General features: G+C 38.9%; 1 protein-coding gene across 1 annotated transcript in view; it reads left to right on the top strand.

The window, feature by feature from the left end:
- LOC121482663 (arf-GAP with SH3 domain, ANK repeat and PH domain-containing protein 2-like) overlaps positions 1-9,915 on the top strand; it is a 179,390-nt gene extending 169,475 nt beyond the window's left edge. The window contains exon 2 of the mRNA XM_041740485.1: positions 8,485-9,915. Coding sequence (XP_041596419.1) covers positions 8,485-9,885 — 1,401 coding nt within the window. The 3' untranslated portion in view covers positions 9,886-9,915. The remainder of the gene's footprint in view (positions 1-8,484) is intronic.
- Positions 9,916-26,493: the final 16,578 nt, after the last annotated feature.

Below are 26,493 nucleotides of genomic sequence, written 5' to 3' on the forward strand. Positions count from 1 at the left end.
GCTGACATACAGCACAATATTGGTTTCTAGAGTATAAAACAATGACTCATCACTTATATACAACACCCAGTGGTCATTATAACAAGTGGCCTCCTTAATACTCATCACCCATCTAGCAACACTATTATTAACTTTAGTTATCATGCTGTACGTTAGATCTCTGGAACTTCTTCATCTTATAACTGAAAGTCTATACCCTTTAATCAACTTCTTCCATTTTCCCCCATCCACCAGCCTCTGGTAACCACCATTAACCACCATGGTAACTTTCTGTTACCATTAAATTAGATAAAAGAGTAGATCTCAAGTGTCCTCACCACAAAAAATGAAAATTAATAATAATAAATTATTTTTTAAAAAACAATGAAAGCTTGAAAAAATCAAGTAGAAATTCTAGAACTGAATAGTTCAATAACTAAATTCACGGATGCAGTGTATGAGCTTAACAGATGAAAAGAAACTAATGAAATGGAAAACGTATCATAAAAAAACCCTTTCCAGGAGACAAATTGAAAGATAAAATGGAAAGCAAATAGGAGAAGAGATATAAAGAATACACAAGGAAAGCTAACACATGTAAAAGTGGAATCCCAGAAAGAAAAACAAAAAATATGGATCAAGCAAAGAAGGATTCTATGAAGTTCAAGACAGGACATCTGACATTATTCTACCAGAGAAAAACAAAGAACAAATAACAAAAAAGGCCGAAGAAAACCTACATGAATGGGATACGTTTAAAATAAATAACCTTAAAAAATTAAAAAATAAAATAAAATAAACAACCTATGCTTTATTGGAGTCTCAGAAAGAGAAGAGAGGTAGAAAAGAGGAACATTTAAAGAAATAATGGCTGAGAACTTCCAAAATCAGGGGAGATATGGACATCTAAATTTATTAATCACCTAGAGGTCACCATAAATCTTCAAATGAAAAAGATCTCCAGGACACATTACAATGAAACCAGCTAAAAACAAAGACAATGAGATTTTTTAAGGCAGCAAGAGAAAAAAAAATTCCTCATATACAAGGGAACATCCATAAGGCTATTGTTGAATTTCTCAGTAAATCTTGCAGGCTAGGAAAGACTGCTTTGATATATTTGAAGTGTTGAAGCTGCCAACCAAAAATACTTTACCCAGCAAAACTGCCCAGAAATAAAGGTGAGATAAAGAATTTCTCAAACAAAAGCTGAAGGAGTTCATTACCTGACTTATAAGAAAATGCTAATAGGAGTTCTTCAAGCTGAAATGAAAGGAAAATAGTAGTAACATGAAAAATATAAAAATATAAAACACACTGGTAAAAATTAGTATATAACTGAATTCAGAATACTCCAATATTATACTATGGTTTGTGTTAATCACTTAATCTTAGTATAAAGGTTATAGGACAAAAGTATTAAAAACAACTATAGGTAAAATAATGTGTTAATGGATATACAATATAAAAAGATGTAAATTGTGCATCAAAAACAAAAAAAATGCTGAAGGAGTAATAAAAGGATAAGGTTTTTAATGCAATTGAAGTTGTTATTAGCTCAGTTAAATGTATAAGATATTTTATGTTTGTAAGCCTTATGGCAACCTCAAAACAAAAACCTATAATAGATACAAAAAAGAAAAAAATAAAGCAATAAAAGCACACTTCTATAGAAAATCATCAATTCAGAAAGAAAGAAACAAAAGAACTACAAAATAGCTAGAAAACAATAAATATCATTAGTAAGTCCTTAGATATAAATAATTACTTTAAATGTAAATAGAATAAATTCTCTAGTCAAAAGGCATGGCTGAACGTATTAAGGAAAAACAAAAAAAACAAAAAAATAAGATCTAATTAAGTGCTGCATATAAGAGACTAATTTCAACTTTAAGGACATAACATAGGCTTCAAATGAAGGGATGGAAAAGATATTCCATGCAAATGGAAACCAAAAGAGAACAAGGATAGATATTCTTATGAGACAAAATACTTTAAATAAAAAACTGTAAGACAAAAAGAAGGTCATTATATAGTGAAAAGGAAGTCAATTAATCAAGAGAATGTAACAATTCAAAAAATAGATATATATACCCAAATTGGAGCACTTAAAGATACTGAGTAAATTACAACAGAAATAAACAACAATATAATTATAGTATGGGACTTCAATACCTCATCTACAACCTTGTATAGATCCATCCAGAAAGAAAATTTAAAAAAATATTGGACTATAACTACATTTTAGACCAAATGAGCATAACAGACATCTATAGAACATTCCATACAACAGCAATAGAATACACATTATTGTCAAATACACATGGAACATCCTCTAAGATAGAGCATATGTTTGATCACATAATAAGTCTCAGCAAATTTGAGAATACTGAAATCATACCAAGTATCTCTTCTGACCACAAAGGTATGAAACTAGGAATCAGTAATAGGAGATAAACTGGAAAATTCACCAGTAGGTGGAAATTAAACAATACAAGAAGAAATCAAGGGATACCTGGATAGCTCACTTGGTTAAGTCCCTGACTCTTGATTTTAGCTCAGGTCATGATCTTAGGTCAGGACATCATCTCAGGGTCCTGGAATCAAACTCCACATCAGGTTGCATACTCTGCAGAGAGTCTGCTTCTCTCCTTCTCCTTCTTCCTTTGTCCTACCCGCCCCCCCTCCTAAGCATGCTTTCTCCTTCTCTAAAATAAAAAAATAAATCTTTAAAAAAGAAGAAGAAATCAAAACAAAGATCACCAAAGATCATGATGCAAACAAAAACTGAAATACAATATACCAAAACTTATGAGGTACAGCAAAAAGTTCTAAGAGAATTTTATTGAGATAAAAATCTACATTAAAAAAAAGAAAGATTACAAATAAATAACCTAAATTCATAATAAGAAACTGGAAAAGAAAATAAACTATGCCTAAGTTAGCAGGAGGAGGGAAATACCAAAAATCAGAGTGGAAATAAATAAAATAGAAACCAGAAAAACAATAAAAAAGATCCATGAAACAAAGACCTTGTTTTTGAAAAGTAAAAGAATGTTAACAAACTATTAGCTAGACTAATAAACAAAATGAGAAAATTCATTAAATAAAATTAGAAATGAAAGAGACATTATAACTAGCAATAAATTTAAAAAGAATCATGAGACTATTATGAATAATTATATGGCAATATATTAGAGAACCTAAAAGAAATAGATAAATTCCTATAAACATACAACTGACTAAGAATTAACCATCAAGATATAGAAAATAGAAAACCTGAAGAGGTCAATAATAAGAGATTGAAGAAATAATCCAAAACCTCTCAACAAAGAAAAGCCCAAGAGCAGATGGGATCATGGGTAAATTCTAGCAAACATTTATTTATTTATTTATTTTTATTATTTTTTTAATAAATTAATTTTTATTGGTGTTCAATTTACCAACATACAGAAGAACACCCAGTGCTCATCCCGTCAAGTGCCCCCCTCAGTGCCCATCACACATTCACCCCCACCCCCCGCACTCCTCCCCTTCCACGACCCCTAGTTTGTTTCCCAGAGTTAGGAGTCTTTATATTCTGTCTCCCATCCTGATATTTCCCACACATTTCTTCTCCCTTCCCTTATATTCCCTTTCACTATTATTTATATTCCCCAAATGAATGAGGACATACACTGTTTGTCCTTCTCCGATTGACTTACTGCACTCAGCATAATACCCTCCAGTTCCATCCACATTGAAGCAAATGGAGGGTATTTGTTGTTTCTAATGGCTGAGTGATATTCCATTGTATACATAAACCACATCTTCTTTATCCATTCATCTTTCGATGGACACCGAGGCTCCTTCCACAGTTTGGCTATTGTGGACATTGCTGCTAGAAACATCGGGGTGCAGGTGTCCCGGCATTTTATTGCATCTGAATCTTAGGGATAAATCCCCAACAGTGCAGTTGTAGGGCAGGTCTATTTTTAACTCTTTGAAGAACACAGCTTTCCAGAGTGGCTGCACCAGTTCACATTCCCACCAACAGTGTAAGAGGGTTCCCTTTTCTCCGCATCCTCTCCAACATTTGTTGTTTCCTGCCTTGTTAATTTTTCCCATTCTCACTGGTGTGAGGTGGTATCTCATTGTGGTTTTGATTTGTATTTCCCTGATGGCAAGTGATGCAGAGCATTTTCTCATGTGCATGTTGGCCATGTCCATGTCTTCCTCTGTGAGATTTCTCTTCATGTCTTTTGCCCATTTCATGATTGGATTGTTTGTTTCTTTGGTGTTGAGTTTAATAAGTTCTTTATAGATTTTGGAAACTAGCCCTTTATCTGATATGTCATTTGCAAATATCTTCTCCCATTCTGTAGGTTGTCTTTGAGTTTTGTTGACTATATCCTTTGCTGTGCAAAAGCTTCTTATCTTGATGAAGTCCCAATAGTTCATTTTTGCTTTTGTTTCTTTTGCCTTTGTGGATGTATCTTGCAAAAAGTTACTGTGGCCAAGTTCTAAAAGGGTGTTGCCTGTGTTTTCCTCTAGGATTTTGATGGAATCTTGTATCACATTAAGATCTTTCATCCATTTTGAGTTTATCTTTGTGTATGGTGCAAGAGAGTGGTCCAGTTTCATTCTTCTGCATGTGGATGTCCAATTTTCCCAACACCATTTATTGAAGAGACTGTCTTTCTTCCAATGGATAGTCTTTCCTCCTTTATCGAATATTAGTTGACCATAAAGTTCAGGGTCCACTTCTGGGTTCTCTATTCTGTTCCATTGATCTATGTGTCTCTTTTTGTGCCAGTACCACACTGTCTTGATGACCACAGCTTTGTAGTACAACCTGAAATCTGGCATTGTGATGCCCCCAGCTATGGTTTTCTTTTTTAAAATTCCCCTGGCTATTCGGGGTCTTTTCTGATTCTACACAAATCTTAAAATAATTTGTTCTAACTCTCTGAAGAAAGTCCATGGTATTTTGATAGGGATTGCATTGAACGTGTAAATTGCCCTGGGTAACATTGACATTTTCACAATATTAATTCTGCCAATCCATGAGCATGGAATATTTTTCCATCTCTTTGTGTCTTCCTCAATTTCTTTCAGAAGTGTTCTATAGTTTTTAGGGTGTAGATCCTTTACCTCTTTGGTTAGGTTTATTCCTAGGTATCTTATGCTTTTGGGTGCAATTGTAAATGAGATTGACTCCTTATGTTCTCTTTCTTCAGTCTCATTGTTAGTGTATAGAAATGCAATTGATTTCTGGGCATTGATTTTGTATCCTGCCACGCTACCAAATTGCTGTATGAGTTCTAGCAATCTTGGGGTGGAGGCTTTTGGGTTTTCTATGTAGAGTATCATGTCATTGGCGAAGAGTTTGACTTCTTCTTTGCCAATCTGAATGCCTTTAATGTCTTTTTGTTGTCTGCTTGCTGAGGCGAGGACTTCCAGTACTATGTTGAATAGCAGTGGTGAGAGTGGATATCCCTGTCTTGTTCCTGATCTTAGGGGAAAGGCTCCCAGTGCTTCCCCATTGAGAATGATATTTGCTGTGGGCTTTTCGTAGATGGCTTTTAAGATGTCGAGGAAAGTTCCCTCTATCCCAACACTCTAAAGGGTTTTGATCAAGAATGGATGCTGTATTTTGTCAAATGCTTTCTCTACATCTAATGAGAGGATCATATGGTTCTTGGTTTTTCTCTTGCTGATATGATGAATCACATTGATTGTTTTACGAGTGTTGAACCAGCCTTGTGTCCCGGGGAAAAATCCTACTTGGTCATGGTGAATAATTTTCTTAATGTGTTGTTGGATCCTATTGGCTAGTATCTTGTTGAGAATTTTTGCATCCATGTTCATAAGGGATATTGGTCTGTAATTCTCCTTTTTGGTGGGGTCTTGTTCTGGTTTCGGAATTAAGGTGATGCTGGCCTCATAGAATGAATTTGGAAGTACTCCATCTCTTCCTATCTTTCCAAACAGCTTTAGTAGAATAGGTATGATTTCTTCTTTAAACGTTTGATAGAATTCCCCTGGGAAGCCATCTGGCCCTGGACTCTTGTGTCTTGGGAGGTTTTTGATGCCTGCTTCAATTTCCTCCCTGGTTTTGGCCTGTTCAGGTTTTCTATTGCTTCCTGCTCCAGTTTTGGTAGTTTGTGGCTTTCCAGGAATGCGTCCATTTCTTCTAGATTGCCTAATTTATTGGCGTAGAGCTGTTCATAATATGTTTTTAAGATCGTTTGTATTTCCTTGGTGTTGGTAGTGATCTCTCCTTTCTCATTCATGATTTTATTAATTTGAGTCTTCTCTCTTTTCTTTTTGATAAGGTTGGCTAATGGTTTATCTATCTTATTAATTCTTTCAAAGAACCAACTCCTGGTTCTGTTGATCTGTTCCACAGTTTTTTGGTCTCGATTTCATTGAGTTCTGCTCGAATTTTAATTAACTCTCTTCTTCTGCTGGGCGTGGGGTCCACTTGCTGCTTTTTCTCTAGCTCCTTCATGTGTAAGGTGTCTTTTGAATTTGAATTCTTTCCAGTTTTTGAATGGATGCTTGTATTGCGATGTATTTCCCCCTCAGGACTGCTTTTGCTGTATCCCAAAGATTTTGAACAGTTGTATCTTAATTCTCATTAGTTTCCATGAATCTTTTCAATTCTTCCTTAATTTCCAGGTTGACCTTTTCATCTTTTAGCAGGATGGTCCTTAACCTCCACGTGTTTGTGTTCCTTCCAAACTTCTTGTTGTGATTAAGTTCTAATTTCAAGGCATTATGGTCTGAGAATATACAGGGGACTATCCCGATCTTTTGGTATCAGTTCAGACCCGATTTGTGACCCAGTATGTGGTCTATTCTGGAGAAAGTTCCATGTGCACTTGAGAAGAATGTGTATTCAGTTGAGTTTGGATGTAAAGTTCTGTAGATATCTGTGAAATCCATCTGATCCAGTGTATCATTGGAAGCTCTCATTTCTTTGGAGATGTTATGCTTAGAAGCCCTATGGAGGGTAAAAAGAGCTACATTGAAGTCACCAAGTATAAGTGTATTATTATCTAAGTATTTCTTCCGTTTGGTTATCAATTGTTTTAAATATTTGGCAGCTCCCACATTCGGGGCATATATATTGAGGATTGTTACGTCCTCTTGTTGGATAGATCCTTTAAGTATGATATAGTGTCCCTCTTCATCTCTCACTACAGTCTTCAGGGTAAATTTTAGTTTGTCTATTATAAGGATGGCTACCCCTGCTTTCTTTTGAGGACCATGTAAATGGTTCTCCAACCTTTTATTTTCAGGTTGTAGGTGTCCTTCTGTCTAAAATGAGTCTCTTGTAGACAGCAAATAGATGGGTCCTGCTTTTTTATCCAGTCTGAAACCCTGTGCCTTTTGATGGGGTCATTAAGCCCGTTCACATTCAGAGTTACTATTGACAGATATGAGTTTAGTGTCATCATGATATCTATTCAGTCCTTGTTTTTGTGGATTGTTCCACTGAACTTCTTCTTAAAGGCGAATTTTAAGAGTCCCCCTTAATATTTCTTGCAGAGCTGGTTTGGAGGTCACATATTCTTTCAGTTCCTGCCTGTCTTGGAAGCTCTTTATCTCTCCTTCCATTCTGAATGAGAGCCTTGCTGGATAAAGTATTCTCAGTTACATGTTCTTCTCATTTAGGACCCTGAATATATCCTGCCAGCCCTTTCTGGCCTGCCAGGTCTCTGTGGAGAGGTCTGCTGTTACCCTAATATTCCTACCCATAAAGTCAGGGACTTTTTTTCTCTTGCTGCTTTAAGGATCTTCTCCTTGTCTTTGGAATTTGCAAGTTTCACTATTAAGTGTGGAGGTATTGAATGGTTTTTATTGATTTTAGGGGGGGATCTCTCTATTTCCTGGATCTGAATGCCTGTTTCCCTTCCCAGATTAGGAAAGTTTTCAGCTAGGATTTGTTCAAATACATATTCTGGCCCTCTGGCCCTTTCGGCGCCCTCGGGAACCCCAATTAAACGTAGGTTTTTCTTCCTCAGGCCGTCGTTTATTTCCCTTAATCTGTCTTCATGGTCTCTTAATTGTCTGTCTCTTTTTCCTCAATTTCCCTCTTTGCCATCAACTTGTCTTCTATGTCACTCACTCGTTCTTCCACCTCGTTAAGCCTCGTCGTTAGGACTTCTAGCTTGGATTGCATCTCATTTAATTGATTTTTAATTTCTGCCTGATTGTATCTAAATTCTGCAGTCATAAAGTCTCTTGAGTCCTTTATGCTTTTTTCTAGAGCCACCAGTAGATGTATAATAGTGCTTCTGAATTGGATTTCTGACATTGAATTGTAATCCAGATTTTGTAACTCTGTGGGAGAGAGGACTGTTTCTGATTCTTTCTTTTGAGGTGAGGTTTTCCTTCTAGTCATTTTGCTCAGTGCAGAGTGGCCAAAAATAAGTTGTAGTGGGAAAAGGAGAATAAGAGAGGAGAGAAAGAAGGAAAGAAAAGAGGAAAAGAAAAAAGAAAAAGGAAGAAAAAAAGAGAAGAAAACTTCACAGCCTTTGTGAGGCCGTCAAAACAAGAGATATTTTTGGTTTACTCCAGGCGTATGCTGACGGTGTGGATCTTACAGAAAAAATCCCACTGGCCAATGGACATGAGCCAGATGAAACTGCCCTCCATCTGGCGGTCAGATCGGTGGACCGGACTTCTCTCCACATCGTTGACTTTTTAGTCCAGAACAGTGGGAACCTGGATAAACAGACGGGGAAGGGCAGCACTGCCCTGCACTACTGCTGCCTGACGGACAACGCCGAGTGCCTCAAGCTCCTCCTACGGGGGAAGGCGTCCATCGAGACGGCTAATGAGTCCGGAGAGACACCGCTGGACATCGCCAAACGCCTCAGGCACGAGCACTGCGAGGAGCTGCTGACGCAGGCCTTATCTGGGAGGTTCAACTCTCATGTCCATGTCGAGTACGAGTGGCGACTGCTCCACGAAGACCTGGATGAGAGCGATGATGATGTGGACGAGAAATTGCAGCCCAGCCCCAGTCGGCGAGAAGACCGGCCCGTCAGCTTCTACCAGCTGGGCTCCAACCAGCTGCAGTCTAATGCCGCATCTTTGGCCAGAGATGCCGCCACCCTGGCCAAGGACAAGCAGAGGAGCTTTGTGCCCAGCATCTTGCAGAACGAGACGTACGGAGCGATCCTCAGTGGCAGCCCGCCACCCACCCAGCCTGCAGCCCCCAGCACCGCCAGCGCCCCCCCGCTGCCCCCACGGAATGTTGCCAAAGTTCAGACAGCCTCCTCCGCTACCGCCCTGTGGAAGACAAACTCTGTAAGTGTGGACGGTGCAAGCAGGCAGCGATCTTCGTCAGATCCGCCAGCTGTCCATCCACCGCTGCCCCCTCTCCGCGTGACATCTACCAATCCCTTGGCTCCCACACCGCCCCCTCCAGTAGCAAAAACGCCCAGTGTGATAGAAGCCTTGAGCCAGCAGAGCAAGCCTGCCCAGCCTGGGATCTCACTGAGCAAAGCCCCGCCCCCGCCCCTGCCGCCCCAGCCGCCCAGCCGCCTCCCCCAGAAGAGGCCTGCTCCCGGGGCTGACAAGTCAACCCCGCTGATCAACAAAGGCCAGCCGAGAGGACCTGCCCCAGATCTCTCTGGAACGGAAGTTCTGGGTCCTCTGTCCAACACTGGAGTCCTGCAGCCCCCAGCCCCCATGCCCAGGAAGTCACAGACAACCAAGTTAAAGCCCAAGCGGGTCAAAGCTCTCTATAACTGTGTGGCTGACAACCCAGACGAGCTGACATTCTCTGAGGGGGATGTGATTATCGTGGATGGAGAGGAGGACCAAGAGTGGTGGATTGGCCACATCGATGGAGATCCCAGTCGCAAAGGAGCATTTCCCGTATCATTTGTGCACTTTATTGCTGACTGAATTGCTACTGAACAAAAATACTTCTTTTAACAGTTAAAAAAATAATAATAATAAATAAATAAATAAATAAATAAAAAGAAAGAAATAAAAAATAAATAAATAAATAAATAAATAAATAAATAAATAAATAAAAAGAAATAAAAAGAAAGAAGGGAAAAAAGGGGTGGGGTAAGCAACCAGAAATCAAAAAGCAAAAAAAAAAAACTCGGCGGAGTATCTTCTGTTTCTGTATAGTTTAAGTCCCTTGACTTCCCCTGGAACTTGTCAGTCTAGCAGGTCTCTGGGGGAGGGGCCTGCTGTGCTGATTCTCAGGTGTTAGCACTTGGGGGAGCTGCTCTGCCCCCTGCCTGGTGCAGGGCTCAGTGGGGGTTGTTCACCCCGTGAGGCCCCGGGAGGAAGCCACAGTGGCGGGGGCAGCTCTGGAGCCCTGGAGTCAGCTCCCGCAGTAGCTCCGGGGCTCTCCGTCTGCAGGGCCTGGGGGCTCCCGGGCAGGGCCGCTGATCTGCTCAGCTCCAGGCAGGAGCGTCCTTGCTGTCCTGGGCCCTCCCGGCCTCTGTCTGTCCGGGGGGGAGGCCGGATCCTGGGCTGTGTCCCGGCGCCCTGTGCTCCGGGGCCTGCGCTGTTGGATTCGCGCTCCCCGTGGCGCAGTCCCCTCCGTGGAGCCGCTGCCCGAGCACCTCCGAGCTGCTCCCAGAGCCGCCCAGCCCCCTCCACACGGAGCCTCTTCCTCTGCCCGAGCCCCTCCGAGCTGCTCCCGCCCCGCAGCCCCCTCCGCGGAGCCGCCGCCCGAGCCCCTCCGAGCTGCTCCGGGTCCAGCCGAGCGCTGCAGCCCTTAGGGAGCTCGGCGCATCTCCCCGGGGCGCAGGTGCCTGTTAGTGTCCCCGGGAGCCCGAGGGCATCCCCGCCCTCCTGGGTCCTGCTCCAAGCTCCCTGCGAGGCCTTTCCGCGGGAAGGTTGGTGCAGCTCCTGCTCCTCCGGGACGGGGCTCTCCTGTCCTGGGGACACTCGCCCCGGCCTCAGCCCGGCTCCTCGTGGGGCCCCTCCCCCTTGGAGGCCTTTTGTGTCTTTATTTCTTTTTCCCCGTCTTCCTACCTTGACAGAAGCGCGAACTCTTCTCACTGTAGCATTCCAGCTGGTCTCTCTTTAAATCTCAGGCCGAATTTGTAGATTTTCAGGATGATTTGAAGGTTATCTAGGTAATTTGGTGGGGACAGGTGATTTGAGGACCCTACTCTCCCGCCATCTTGCCCCTCCCAAGTCTCTAGCAAACATTTAAAGAAAAGTGAATGGCAATCCTTCTTAAAACTCTTCCAGGGGATCCCTGAGTGGCTCAACGGTTTGGCGCCTGCCTTTGGCTCAGGGCGCGATCCTGGAGTCCTGAGTCCTGGGATCGAGTCCCGCGTCGGGCTCCCGGCATGGAGCCTGCTTCTCCCTCCTCCTCTGCCTCTCTCTCTCTCTCTCTCTCTCTCTCTCTCTCTCTCTCTGTCTATCATAAATAAATATTTTTTTAAAAACTCTTCCAAAAACTTGCAGAGGAAAAAAACACTTTCAAAATTATTTTATGAGACCAACATTACCCACATACCAAAGTCAGATAAGAACATTACAGGAGGGGTACCTGGGTAGCTCAGTTGGTTAAACCTTTGATACAGGTCATGATCCTGGAGTCCAGGGATAGAGCCCCATGTCCAGCTCCCTGTTCAGTGGGGAGTCTGCTTCTACCCTGCCCTCTGATCCTTCTCCTGCTCATGCTTCCTTTCTTGCTCCCTTCCTCAAATAAATAATTTTTTTGGGATCCCTGGGTGGCACAGCGGTTTGGCGCCTGCCTTTGGCCCAGGGCGCGATCCTGGAGACCCGGGATCGAATCCCACGTCGGGCTCCCGGTGCATGGAGCCTGCTTCTCCCTCTGCCTGTGTCTCTGCCTCTCTCTCTATCTCTCTGTGACTATCATAAATAAATAAAAATTTTAAAAAAATATTTTTTTTGAAAAAAGAACACTACAGGAAATGAAAACTGCAGTCTAATATCCCTGATGAATACAGATACAAAATTTCTCAACAAAATAGCTAACTGAATTCATCAGCACATTAACAGGATTATACACCATGATCAACTGATATTTATCCCTCAGGTACACACATATTTCAACATATGTAAATCAATAAATGTCATATGCCGCATTAACATAATGAAAGGCAAAAATCATATGATCATCTCAATAGATGCAGAAAAAACATATGACAAACTTCAACATTTTTTCATGATAAAATCTCAACAAAATTGGTATTGAAGAAACACAACATAATAAAAACCATATATAGCAAGTCCATAGCCTGCATTGTATTCAGTGGTAAAAGACTGAAAGTGTTCTAACATCAGGAACTAAAGAAGGGTGCCTACCCTCACCATTCTGATTCAACATAGTACTAGAAGTCCAATCCAGAGCAATTGGGCAAGAAAAAAAAATAAATGGTATCCAAACCTAGAAAGAAAGAATTAAAATTGTCTGTTTATAGGTAACATGATCTTATATATTTGAAAACCCAAAAAGATGTCATCAAAAAACTGTTAGAACTAATAAAGTCAGTAACATCGCAGGATACAAAATCAACATATAAAATCATTTGTGTTTCTATATACTAACAACTATCTGAAAAAGAAATATGGAAAATAATTCCATTTAAAATAGCATAAAAAACAATAAAATACTTAGGAATAAATTATGTGACTCTGATAAAAGAGTGCAATGGCTACCAGTGACTGAAGGCAGAGATAAATGGGAAATTACTAGTCAATGGACATAAAATTTTAGCCAAGCAAGATGAATTATCTCTACAAATATGCACAAAATTGTACTGATAGTCAATAATGATGTACACTTACATTTTTAAGAGGATAAATCTCAATTATCCTTACTACAGTAAAGTAAGTCAAGGTTGAATATTATAATTTCTAAGTTAATTATCTATAGAATAACAAAATAATATATAAATACCAAGGGAAAATAAGAATAAAGAAATCAATCAACACAAAGTATGTTTAAGAATGAAAGAAAATTGAAAATACAACAGGAAAAATAAATAAAAAAGCATACGGTAAGATAATGGATTTAAATCTAAATGTATCAGTTTTTACAGTTACTTGTCAATGAGTTCAACATATCAATTAAAAGAAAAAGACTCATAGACTGTATTAAAACACTTATATGCTATGTACAAGATGCATACCCAAAACATAAAGATACAGAACTAATGAAAGTAAAATGATTAGAAAAGATATAGCATTCAAACAATAACCAATAGGAAGTAGATATAGCTTTATTATCAGCAAATACAATAGATGTTTATGCAAAGAACATTACAGATAAGAACAATAACAAGTAATATAACAAGTCTAAATGTATCAATAAATAATACAGTCATTAATATACAAAGCAAAAGTGACAGAACTCAAATAATTCTCACATATACACAAACACAAAGCAAAAATCCAAATAACTAATAAATGTTTGAAAAAGTACTCAATCTCAATTGTAATCAAGGAAATTAAAATTAAAATCATAATGGAATATTGCCACATACACACCAGAAGAGCTAAAATTAAAAAGACTGAATGAAACATGCATTGAAGATGAGGAGCAACAGAAAATATCACATTACTGGTAATGGATGTAAATTGGTATAACTACGTTGAAAAATCACTTGGCATTATCTTAAATTTGAACTATCTTAAATTTTAACCTTCAAAATATATCCCATGATTATGATGTTCTAGTTCATCATTCAAACAAAGAGATTTTGAGAATGAAATGGGGTACTAAGAATAATTATAGGACAATAGGATTTTTTTTCATCCTGACCCTTTTATTGTGAAATTAAAAATAAAAGATACTTAAATGGAGGTGAACATACAAGGCAAAATAGAATCATAAAATTTAATGTTGAATTAAGCATTAGGCTAAATGTTTAGGTCTCCAAATTTTCTTGAAACTAAAACTGCTTAAGAATGGGTACATTCACAATTTATAGCAATTGGCTTATAGATGAGAGAATGGTCAAAGCTGTTCCAGTTGAAACCTCCAGAGAAATTCTCTCTTCAGTAACATCCTTTAATTGTTACCGCAATTCACTATTCAGTCTGGCCAAACTGTTTTGGTTTCCTTACTGCATCTAATTGATGCCTGAATAGCTTTCTTATCTTTCCCTACAGACCTAGGAATAGAAGGCTATGCTGCAAGAACAGCAGCTAAGATACCGTCTTAGGTATTAACAAGAACTGAATTAAACAAACCAGGATATAATGGCCCTACCCACGACCCCATAATTCTCACACTTAAGTATGTGTATTATAGAAATGCATGCAATTATACAACAGAAGCATTATTGATAATAGCTAAAGATGGAAGGAAGTCAATATCTACTTACTGTAGGAGAATGTGGTATACTCACCAAAAAACAACAAAAAAGAACAAACTACACACACAACATGGATGAATCTCAAAAACATAATTGAGAAAAAAGACACTAAAGAATAGATAATGTATAATTCCATTTATATAGAGTTCCAAAATAGGCAATACTATAGACTTTAGGATTATAAAATTCAGATGGTAAAACTATAAAGAAAATTAAGGAAGTAATGATCATAAATGTTAGGATAATGGTCATCTGTAAGGAGGAATGAGCTATTGGAAAGAGTGCAAGGTGGCTTCTGGAGAGCATGGTGGTCTTTAATCTCTTGGTATGAACTTTGTGGTAGTTACATGTGAGTGTTTACATAAGCTCTGGATTTTGTACACTCTTCTGTGTCTATTATATTTTACAAACAAAAGGTTTGTTTGTTTTTTAAAAAGAGCAGAAAATACCAGGTACTGAGCAAAGAAGTACCAAATACTAATGATTGAAAAGGCTTCTTGTAAAGCAGCAATATCTTAGCTTATTTTGCTTAAAAAATAATTGTAAAACAAATAGCATTTGTAAGACAAGAAGAACCCCCACTAGAAAGATGTACCTTGTAAAGCTAATTCAGAATAACATTGGAGCACTGAGAACCCCTCTCAAAGGTTTTTACCCAACAAATCAAAGGAACCTGTTTATAGTATAATGTGATGCTTCATAATGGGCTCCCATGGCCATGCTAGAATAAGACATAGGTGTACTTTTCCCATTTGTCTTAATAAACAATAGTAGACTTAAATATTTCCAATTGGAATATGGCTAAATAAGATAAATCAAAGACATATGCAAAAGGGGGCCTTTCTCTTACACATCCCCATTTACATCAGACTCAGACAAACCTCCGAAAGTGTTCTAACAACTGGTACTGCCTCATGTTTGCTAAGGAACTAAAACAGATTTGATTTAAGCCTTGATTGTATGAGTTTTATTTGTCTGCTTCCAGCAGAAGTAAAATGTGCCAAATTCTTACTTCATTTTCACTCTGAGGTTTAAATATGAATAACCATTCATCTAAGTGTTGGACCACACTATACAGAACCACTTAAAAGCCCAGGAACATGTCACTTTTGCTAATGGCTTCCGCTAGCCTATAAGGAAATGTTACTTGTATCTTGCTGACCACTTTGGATTGATGAAGACAAAGAAAAAAAAAAGATATTTCAAAGGAAATTCATCTCCGTCCATAAAAAGCATGGAGTCAGCATGTTGAGGAGTTTAGAAAGACAGTTCATTAGGGAATCTTAAAAACTACTGGGGACAAGTTCCCCATTAAAAACTAAATTTGTACCCTCAAGGAACCAACCAAGAAATGTTTTTATTACAAAGGACATTAGTGAGACAATCAGCAACACTGAATAAGGATTATAGATTAAATAATCCTGTGTCAGTATTTATTTTTTTTATTTTGATAATTGTACTGTGGTTATATAAGAGATTGCCCTTGATGTTAGTAAACACAAACTTAAGTTTTAGGGGTAAATGGACATCATAACTTACTTTCAGTTTGAGGGGAAAAAAAGTCTTTATGTACCTATGTACAGGAAGAGAGAAAGATTTAGAGAGAACAAATGCAGTAAAATGTCAACATTTGGGAAATCTGAGTAAAGGGTATCATGGAAACTTTTGTACTACTTTTGCAACTTTTCCGTAAGTCTGAATTTATTTCAAAATAAAGAGATAGGGGATCCCTGGGTGGCTCAGCGGTTTAGCGCCTGCCTTTGGCCCAGGGCAGGATCCTGGAGTCCCGGGATCGAGTCCCACATCGGGCTCCTGGCATGGAGCCTGCCTCTCCCTCCTCCTGTGTCTCTGCCTCTCTCTCTCTCTCTCTATGTCTATCATAAATAAATAAATCTTTAAACAAAACAAAACAAAAAAAAACCAAAGAGATAAAAATAAATGAGCCCATGATCCAAGATCTAGGGTTAAGAATCATTATGTGACTCTGATAAAAGAAAAGTGTACAAGCTCAGGTCAAAAACTATATGATTTTGGACAAACTACTTGATTTCCCTGTGTCTCAGTTATACCATATTTAATAAAAATGAGCTGATTAGATGGTGTTTGAGTTCCATTCCAATTCTAAAATGTCATGGTTCAATGTCATCTTACTTGCCCTCCATAAACTCCTTCTCTTCAACTAGCTGATTACCTCTTACAAGGAAATACAGAATGCTAACAGCTAACATTTACTGAGAAAGATTCTATGGCAGGAACCTTTTTAAATTTTTTAATATAAATTTATTTAATCTTCACAACAACCATAGTTGCAGGTATTCTTGTTATCTTCATTTTATAGAAAAAGAAACTGAAGCACAGAAAATGACAAAATATACCTTAGGTGATGGAGCTGTTAAATGGACAGAGACCAGAGACTGTGGTCATTTCCCTTATGCCAGTGGTCAGCAAACTTTTCCTGCTTGTGGCCAGATGGTAAATACTCAGGCTTTGTGTACCATATAGGTCTCTACTGTATATTCTTACTGTTTTGTTTATATAAACCTTTAAAATGTGAAAAACATACTCTTTGATTGCAGGCAGTACAAAAACACATTTGGGCTAGATTTAGCTCACAAATTGACTAATATCTTATACTTAGAAAGGGACTAACTAGTCACCAAATGACACAACTGGAAAAAGCGCTGAGTGATCACCTCATTTAACTCCTTCATTTTATAGATGAGGCACCAAGATATCAACTCTTTTGAGCAAAAGACAAAAAATGAAGATGGGGAGGGATCAATGAGAGTTGTAGGTATTCCAGGAGTTTTCAAGAGAATTAGAATTGTAAATAGAGCTGGAAGGAATGAGGTAGGCCCTATGGGGAAGCCTTCTGTACTGCACTTGCATGGACTTCAACTCAACAAATATAAAACAAGAACTAAGTGAAAGCATGTGCTATGGGATACAGTATTAAGAAGGCATTGTTTCTGCTCTCAAGAACCTTAAAATCTTATGAAGGTAACATGATTTCACTTGTGACATCTCTAGAATTTTGAACATATGCCTCACATTAGTTCTCCCAAAAGCTATTAACTTGACATCTAACAAGCTAAAATAGGAATGAAATTTGGTGGTTTCATAGGAAAATGGTGACTTTATTTTTTTAAAGATTTTATTTATTTATTCATGAGAGACACACAGAGAGAGAGGCAGAGACACAGGCAGAGGGAGAAGCAGGCTCCATGCAGGGAGCCTGACATGGGACTCAATCCGGGGTCTCTAGGATCACACCCTGGGCTGAAGGGGGCGCTAAACCGCTGAGCCACCGGGGTTGCCCAAAAATGGTGACTTTAGATGAGACTAACTATGCTCTCAATAGCTCCCTCCAGGTTAACCTCTCCTTAATTTTTCTACCGGGCTATTTTCTCTAGGGCAAGAAGTGTTCAGATCTCAGAGAAGTTCATGTGAGCTAAATCTGCTCTCTTTGTCACCGTGTAAAATTCAATGTGATATATATTTGCTGTCTTGTTATTTGTCAGTATAAACACATACCAAAGCAACCTTTAACCTTCAAAGTCCATGAGCTTTCTTTAGCCTTATTCTGTTCAAAACTTTATCTCAAAATTATAAGATATTGTAATGATAGCTATAAAACTGATGTGATACAGGGGCATCTGAGTGGCTCAGTAGTTGAGCATCTGCCTTTGGCTCAAGTCATGATCCCAGGGTCTTGGGATTAAGTCCTACATCAGGGTCCCCCCAGGGAGCCTGCTTCTCCCTCTGCCTATGTGTCTCTGTGTCTCTCATGAATAAATAAAAATTTTAAACCAATATGATAGCAACTTAATTTAAATATTTAGTTTTTCTTTTTTTTATTTATTTATGATAGAGAGAGAGAGAGAGGCAGAGACACAGGCAGAGGGAGAAGCAGGCTCCATGCACCGGGAGCCCGACATGGGACTCGATCCCAGGTCTCCAGGATTGCGCCCTGGGCCAAAGGCAGGTGCCAAACCGCTGCGCCACCCAGGGATCCCCCAAATATTTAGTTTTTCATATCTGCATATTAGTGTCATGTTCTTACAGCAATATTTGTAAGCTATTGAGATGATAACAATATTTACATAGTGGCACCAAAAACGAAAGGAGTTGATTTGGTGGGTAAAAGAAGGAAGGGATGAAAAAGTCTTAAGCTCTATAGATTACTGCTATTGAATTATGAGAATGTAATACAAAAATGACTAGATAAGAAATTAAAAGATCCAGGTTTTGGTCTTGGTTCTGCCATTAATAACTTAAGAGATTGTTATACAGTAACTTCTCTGACCCTCAATTTCCTCATCTGAAAGTAAAGGAGTGGATGAAATGAACTCTAAAGGCCTTTTTAATTCTAACTATATATTATTCAATGGATTATACAAATTTTGGTGTAAATGTGAAAGTTGAAAGAGAAATAAAACATGCTCTGCCCATTCAAACAATTATAAATCAACCAAGGAATACAATAATAGACTGTCAACATTGTAAAGGACCTACCTGGTCATTTATTCTGAGGATTGGCAAACTTTGTAAAGAGCTAGATAGCAAATATTTTAGGCTTTAAGGACCACCTCAAATATTTGTCTTTTTTAAAACAGCCTTTTAAAAGCCATTATTATCTTGCAGGTTTTACAAAAAAAAAACAAGGTTGAGCTGTGAAACATATTTACCAGCTCCTGGTCTAGTCTAACATTCATTTTACAGATGAAGAGATTATGGTCTAGAGATATCAAGTGACTTGTATATAGTCACAAAACTACTGAATAACAGAGTCAGGACTAGTTGTCAGGTCTCATAAATACCAGTCTAGTGTTCTTGATGTCTCCCCAAAATATGACATATTTTAGACTTTTAAAAGCCCTTTATAATAGAATTTGTTAGGTCTTCTCTATACTCATCTCCCTTTAGGCACAAATCTTCATGACATATGACCTCATGATACTTTCTGACTACCTAATGCCTCCATAAGATACCATATCCAAACCTTTCTCCAGACAATATCTTTTGAATAAGACTTGTATTACTTATCTCTTACATTCTATCTAAATTTACCCACCCATCATCTCTTTCTTTCAAGGGTCTATTTTCTATACTAGGATAAACTTGATCTTACTATTATGAAAATGTGGGTCACTGAAACAAAGTTGTTCGATTTCAGTTTTATCTATCTCTATAATCATACTGGCAATTTTAACATACTGACCTTATATCACCACACATTTAGAAATATCATCTCATTTAATACCTTACAAAACCATATTATATCAATACTATTATTATTCTCATTTCACAGCTTAGAAAATAATTTTAGTCAATTGCCTAAAGTTACATAGTTAGTAAATGGTAGAACAATGATTTGAAACAAAAGTCTGACTCTAAGCCTCTTGAGCAGTAAAGTTTTTAGATTCAGAGCAATTCAGTGACAGAAGGATAATAAAGTATGTCATAAGAGATAAGTTCTCCAGAACCCCCAAGGTACATCAGAAATATTTCCAGTTTCCTTTCTTCAAGAAAACATTAATCATGCATTTGAAACAAGCATGACCATTTGCCTTGTCACCCATAATTTCATTCTAGATTTCTCAATCAATATGGCAGCTCCAGCAATACTAAATATATCTAATCTAACTCAAAACAGTGATGAATAGTGATGGCCTTTGGAAATGGAGTTCACTCAGCAGCCACATAATAGCCATTAATTAAAACAGAGGGATTCTAGCCAATGTAGCATTTGGAAATTAAAGAAAACCACTGAACAGGTGGTGAGAGGTACTTGATCACTCCCATCTAATGTCTAAATTTAATCATCTCCCCAGCTGGGCCACCCACAGTGGGCATAGTATAGAAGGTCTTTTAGTTGCAAAGGAACACAGTGCCCTGTGGTACTGCTTTTCATCAAAGTAGTCACTACCAGACATTAGTTACCCTGAAAGCCTTCAGGAGTTCCTCCTGAACATCAATTAGTAAGGAATTCATCTGAACAAATTACTTCATGTTTAAATAAGCATGTAATACCTAAAAATGCAAGTACCTTTGTCATTTTCTCACTTTCATTATATAGTAGAAAATACATTGAAATAGCAATTAGAAAGCTTCAGTTATCTCCATGTTAATGCTATAAATTGGCTGGGTAACCCTTGGGTAAGTTATTTCTCCTCCCTTCATCTCAGTTTCCTCCTCAAAAAAAAAAAAAAAAGAGATAAAGAGTTAGGTTTAAAGTGATCCAAAATCCTTAAGTAGAATTACCCATTATTTCACAAATGCACATCCCTTCCTTAATCCAGAATCTTACTCTCTATGGTTAAAATGCAAACCTGATATTCAAGCTTCTCTGATTCAAGATAACCTTGTCTGTCCTGTTCCATCACCCAACCTTTCTTAAAAACATAATGTTTCTATTAAGCTGGCTTTGAAGTAGCCAAGCACACTGCCTGTGCACACTGCAGCCACAACCCACCACACTTCACCCAAGCTGGCCAAACACCCAGCTTCCATGCACTGCAGCCATAGCCCACTCCACCACAGCCACTGGGCACACACAGCCCACAAAGGAGACACCCCTTGCACACCTGAGGAATTGCATTTCTGAGTCTTTCAGACCTGAAACAATCAGATAATTCTTTTCAGGCTACCACTGCCCCCAGGGCACTATACAAACAGTGGACTGAAAACTACCCACAGTATTCATTTGAAAAAGGCCTGGGATGCCTGGGTGGCTCAGTTGGTTAAGCAGTTAAGTGTCTAACTTTGGTTTCAGCTGGGAATGTGATCTCAGGATTGTGGGATCATGTCCCTCATTGGGCTACACACTCAGCATGGAGTCTGCTTATCCCTTTCCCTACCCCTTTGCTCCCCCGACCCACTCATAGTCTCTTTCTCTCTAAAATAAATAAAATCTTTTTTAAAAAAGAAAAAGACCTATTTTATTGCTCTGGGGCTTCAACCTGAAGGGCAGGCTTCATGTTTGCCAAGTATCATGAGGGTACAGAGATACCCACAGGGAACAAAGGAAGGGAGACACCATATTAGCACCCTCCCTTGATCTTGCCACAGTTCACTAATACTTCCCAGAAAAAAGTTTATACATATATCTAAAGCCACAATTTTTACAACTGTTGCCTAGGGGACACCTCTAGACCTCCTGGTCTAAAAGTCAGCAGGGTTTATGATTGAAAACCTATAACATTATATATATTTACCTACATTGAATGCTGCTGCCTGATGATCTGACTTATAATTAGTCTAAAACTAGGCACTGTTTGAGATCCCTCCCTGTGGAACAGTGACAGGTCATGACATACTCTCAAAAACTGGGATCAAAAATAAATCAGGCTACTTAGACAATCATAAAGGTTTGAGAAACAACCACAGGCTTTGGCAAGATTGAATTAAAAAGTTTATCTCCTACACAAAGCCACTCTTTAAAGATTGGCAGAGATAGCTGTTTTGCCTCAGACATAGAAACATACAGAGAGAGTCAAGCAAAACAAGGAGACAGAGTAATATGTCCCAAATGAAACAATAAGATAAAACTTCACAAAAACACCTTAATGAAACAAAGGTAAGTAATCTACCAGATAAAGAGTTCAAGGTAATAATGATCACAAAGATGCTCATCAGACTCAAGAGAAGAACAGATGAACATAGTAAGTACCTCAACAAAGAGAAAGAAAACATTAAAAAGTACCACACAGAAGTCATAGAGCTGAAAAATACAATATTTAAACAAAAAATACACTACAGGGGTTCAACAGTAGACCAGATGATGTAGAATGGATCAGTGAGCTGGAAGGCAAACAGTGGAAATCATATAGACAAAGAAGCAAAAAAAAGAAGATAGCTTATGAGACTTATGTCTATTGACTTATGTTTATTACCATTAAGATAATATCAAGCAGAATAACATTTGCACCATAGGGGCACCAGAAGAAGAGAGAGGGAAAGGGGTAGAAAACTTATTTAAAGAAATAATGCCTGAAAATTTCCCTAAGCTGGAAAAAACAGATTTCCAGTTCCAGAAAGCACAGAATAGTCTCAAGATGAACCCAAAGAGATCCACATCAAGGAATATTGTAATTAAAATCCCAAAAGTTAAAGACAAAAATCATATTAAAATCAGCAAGACACAAATAACTTGTTACATACAAAGGAATTCCTATAAAACTATAAGCTGAATTTTAGTGGAAATTTTTCAGGTCAAAAAGAGAATAACATAATATATTCAAAGCACTGAAAGGAAAAAACTTCCAACCAAGAATCCTTTACCTGGCAAGATTATTATTCAGAACTGAAGGAGAGATAGTCTTCCACACACGCAAAAACTGAAGGAGTTTATCACCATTCAACAGGCTTTATAAGAAATGTTAAATGGATTTAATTGATGCTGAAAAAGAAAAGGCACTAACTAGTAATAAGGAAATATAAAAGTTAAAACCTCACTTGTAAATGCAATTATATATAGGAAAGGTAGTGGATTAACTACTTAGAGCACTAGCACAAAAGCTAAAAGACAAAAGAAGTAAGATTAACTAAAGCTACAATAATGAGTTAAAGGATACACAAAACAAAAAGATGTAAATAGGACATCAAAAACAGAACATACGTTGGGAGGTAGTAAAAATATAGAGTTTCTAGAATGCACCCAAACTTAAGATGCTATCAACTTCAAATAGACTGTTATATATGGAGAATGTTATATCTGAATCTCATGGTGACCACAAGTAAAAACCTATGGCATATTCACAAAAGAAAATAAGAAAGAAATCCAACAGTAAGAGTAAAGAAACAGTAAAGAAAATCACCAAACCACATGGGAAGAAAACAAAAGAAGGAGAAAAGAACAGGAAAAACTACAAAAACAGCCAGAAAACAACCAAAAAATGTAATAAGTATATACTTATCAATAATTACCATCCAGTCTAAGATGGCAATGTAGAAAGACCCTGAATTTACCTCCTCCATTAAACACACCAAATTGCTCTTATTTATAGAACAATACCTAGAACTGAGGGCCGACTAAACAGATTCTGTGCAAGAAAAGACAGAGGAAAAAAGCAAAAAAGAATAGCATGAGAGACAAAGATATGGTAACAAAGAGAACAACCTCTACGCATGATGCTAGGAAAGGAATATATAAGGGACCAGGAAAAGATTCCTCTATCCTTGGGCACAGAAAAAAGTCATGATTTCAAAAGAGCAACTAGATTACAACTGCCAAATGCTGCCAAAGAGCAAAGGACCTGCAGGAACACTCTCCTGAACAGTGGCACTGAAGAGTGACAGACAGGTTTATGTTCCCCTTCCACCTTAAAAGCTTAGACCAGAGTGAGGTACAGTCACCACAACCAGCTTGTCACCTCAGTGAGCCCCTGGCCCACAAGCCCACTTGTAGCCCTGCTCATGCTGGGGCACAGAAGAAATGCTGCAATTTAAAAGAGCAGTTAGCATATAAAAGAGCCAGCCCTAGAACTCTGCCATTTAGAGGAGATGCTAGAACCCTCTCCAGGTAGGAGGGGCTGACAGATGCAACAAATGGTCCCTACCTACCTTGAAAGCACATATCAATGAGTAGTCTAGATTCTCTACAGCCTGCCACCTCAGTGAGCCCGGGCCCCTAGCCCACATCAGCTCCAGCCAACCCACCAAGGCAGCAACAGTGCAGTGCATATGGAACACCCTGCTTAGAGCTCACTACACCACCACCCTTCATGCCAAAGTGACAAGGGCAAAGGACCCCAGGAGATTTCAGGCCCATACCACTTTGGCTTCAAGTGGTTGATTAGGGCACTCTTGATACAGAATACCAGAATCCCTGATGTTTGCTTCAGATCCAGCAGCCCAGCAGAATGCCCCACCAGGAACCCTCAGCTCATGCCTGCATCAGTTTCAGTCACCCTGCTAGGGCACTTCCTGCACAGAATGCCCCAGAACACTTCCACCTACAGTGGTCTCAACTCTAGCCACCCAGCCAGGGCACCCCTTGTGCAAAACACACATTCAAACACCATGGCTGGCACCCAATTCAACTTCAGCTATCCAGCCAGGTCATACTCACTGTGGGGAGCCCTGGAAAAAACCCAGCTTCCAACCACTTCAGCTTTATCTTCCTGCTAGGACACATTTTGCACAAAGAAATTAGACCATATCAGTATGTAATCACTTTAAGTTTAGGTGTCCTGCATGAAGCAGTCCAGGACCTCCCAGTCTGTATCCTACCTTGGCCTCAACTGCTCCTTCAGGGAACCGTGTATGCAGAGAATACCAGAACACCCCTGTTTATATCCACTTTAGTTTCAGGTATCCTGCAGAGATGCCCTCTATGCATACAACCCCACAACCTGAATTGACTTTAGTTTTAGTGATGTTGCCAGGGCAAAATCTGAGCAGAGAGTTCAGGGACCTCTGGCTCACACACTGCCTCAGCTCTAGTCACCTACCAGGGGACCCCCTATACAGATTGACCCCAAACCCCTATTTTCACCAATACTAGCTTTACCTGACTTGCCAGGGTTCCCTCAGCACATAGAACACCAAAACACTCTAGCCTACATCCATTTCAGGTTTTTTCTCTTGCAGGAAAAGTATTTATTTTTATTTTTTGTATATTTTTATTGGAGTTCAATTTGCCAACGTATAGCATAATACCCAGTGCTCATCCCGTCAAGTGCCCCCCTCAGTGCCCATCACCCAGTCACCCCATCCCCCTGCCCACCTCCCTTTCCACTTCAGGTTTAGCTACCTTGACAGCATGTCTGCTATGCAGAGAGCCACCAAAACCCTGGCTAGCACTCATTTCACCTTTAGCTGTCCTGCCAGTGTACCCTATGCATAAGGAACCAAAAGGCCTCCCGGCCTGCACACCACCTCTTCTTCAGTGGTCCTGCCAGGGCACCCTCAATACAGGACACCCCAGATCACCCAATATTCACTCATTTTACCTTCAGCTGTCCTTCCAGGTTAACCTCAGTGCTTAGGAACTGGGATCCTTTGACATGCACCAATCTCAGCTTTAGCTGTCCCGCCAGGGTTGTCCACTGTGTGGAAAGCCTCTGGACCTCCCAGCCCACATGCCACCTCAGCACCAAGAACTCTGCCAGGGCACCCTCTGTGTGGAGGACCCTAGAGTGCTCTAGATAAAACCCATCTAAATTTGAGCTATACTGCCAAAGGGTATTCTGTATATAGACCTTTGTGATATCCCCAGCTTCTACCCACTTTAGCCTTAGCTATCCTGTCAGGGAACCTGCTGTGTGGGGTAACAGGAACCACATCAATTTGTGTCCATTGAGCTTTAGCTGTCCTACAAGGCTGCCTAATGTGTGGAAAGCTCCAGGACCTTCAACCCATGCCAGTCATAGTTCCAGTCAGCCAGAAAATTCATCAGGTGCACAATCCATATAGTGGATGACCATATACAACACCATTCCCTCAAGTTTAGAAGTAGGTGTTCCATATAATCTATAGAAACACAGAAAGTCAAGTAAAAAAGGGGAGATAGGGGAATATGCTTCAAAAGAAAGAAAAAGAAAAAACCTCAGAAAAGAAACCAGATGAAGTGGGAAATAAAAAATATGTCTGATAAAAAATCTAAAATAATTAATCATAAAGATGCTGGGCTGGTGAAAAGGGTATATAACTCAATGAGACCTTCAATAAAGAGACAGAAAATATAAAAAAACAGAGTTAAAGAACACAATAATTAAAATTAAAAAAAAAACACTAGAGGGAATCAACAGTAAACTAGCAAATACAAAAGAATATAACTGGTATCTGGAAGACAGTGTAATGGAAAGGACTAAAGATAAACAGCAAAAAAAAATTTTAAATATAGGCTAAGAGATCCCTTGAACAAAATCGACTGAACAAATATTAGCATTACAGGGGCCTCAGAAGAAGAAGAGAAAAAGAGTAGTAAAACTTATTTGAAGAAATAATAGCTGAAAACTCCCCTAATTTAGGGAAAGAAATAGACATCCAGGTTCAAGACCATAGAAAGTGTCAAACAAGATGAACCCAAAGAGGACAACAATATGACACAAATAATTAAAATGTCAAAGATTAAAAATAAATAGAAAATTTTAAAAACAGCAGTAGAGAGGTAAAAAGTCACCTACAAGGGAAAACCTATAAGGCTATCAACTGATTTTTCAGTAGAAATTTTGCAGGCCAGAAGAAA

This window comes from Vulpes lagopus, chromosome X (assembly GCF_018345385.1).
Source record: "Vulpes lagopus strain Blue_001 chromosome X, ASM1834538v1, whole genome shotgun sequence".
Classification (NCBI taxonomy): Eukaryota; Metazoa; Chordata; class Mammalia; order Carnivora; family Canidae; genus Vulpes; species Vulpes lagopus.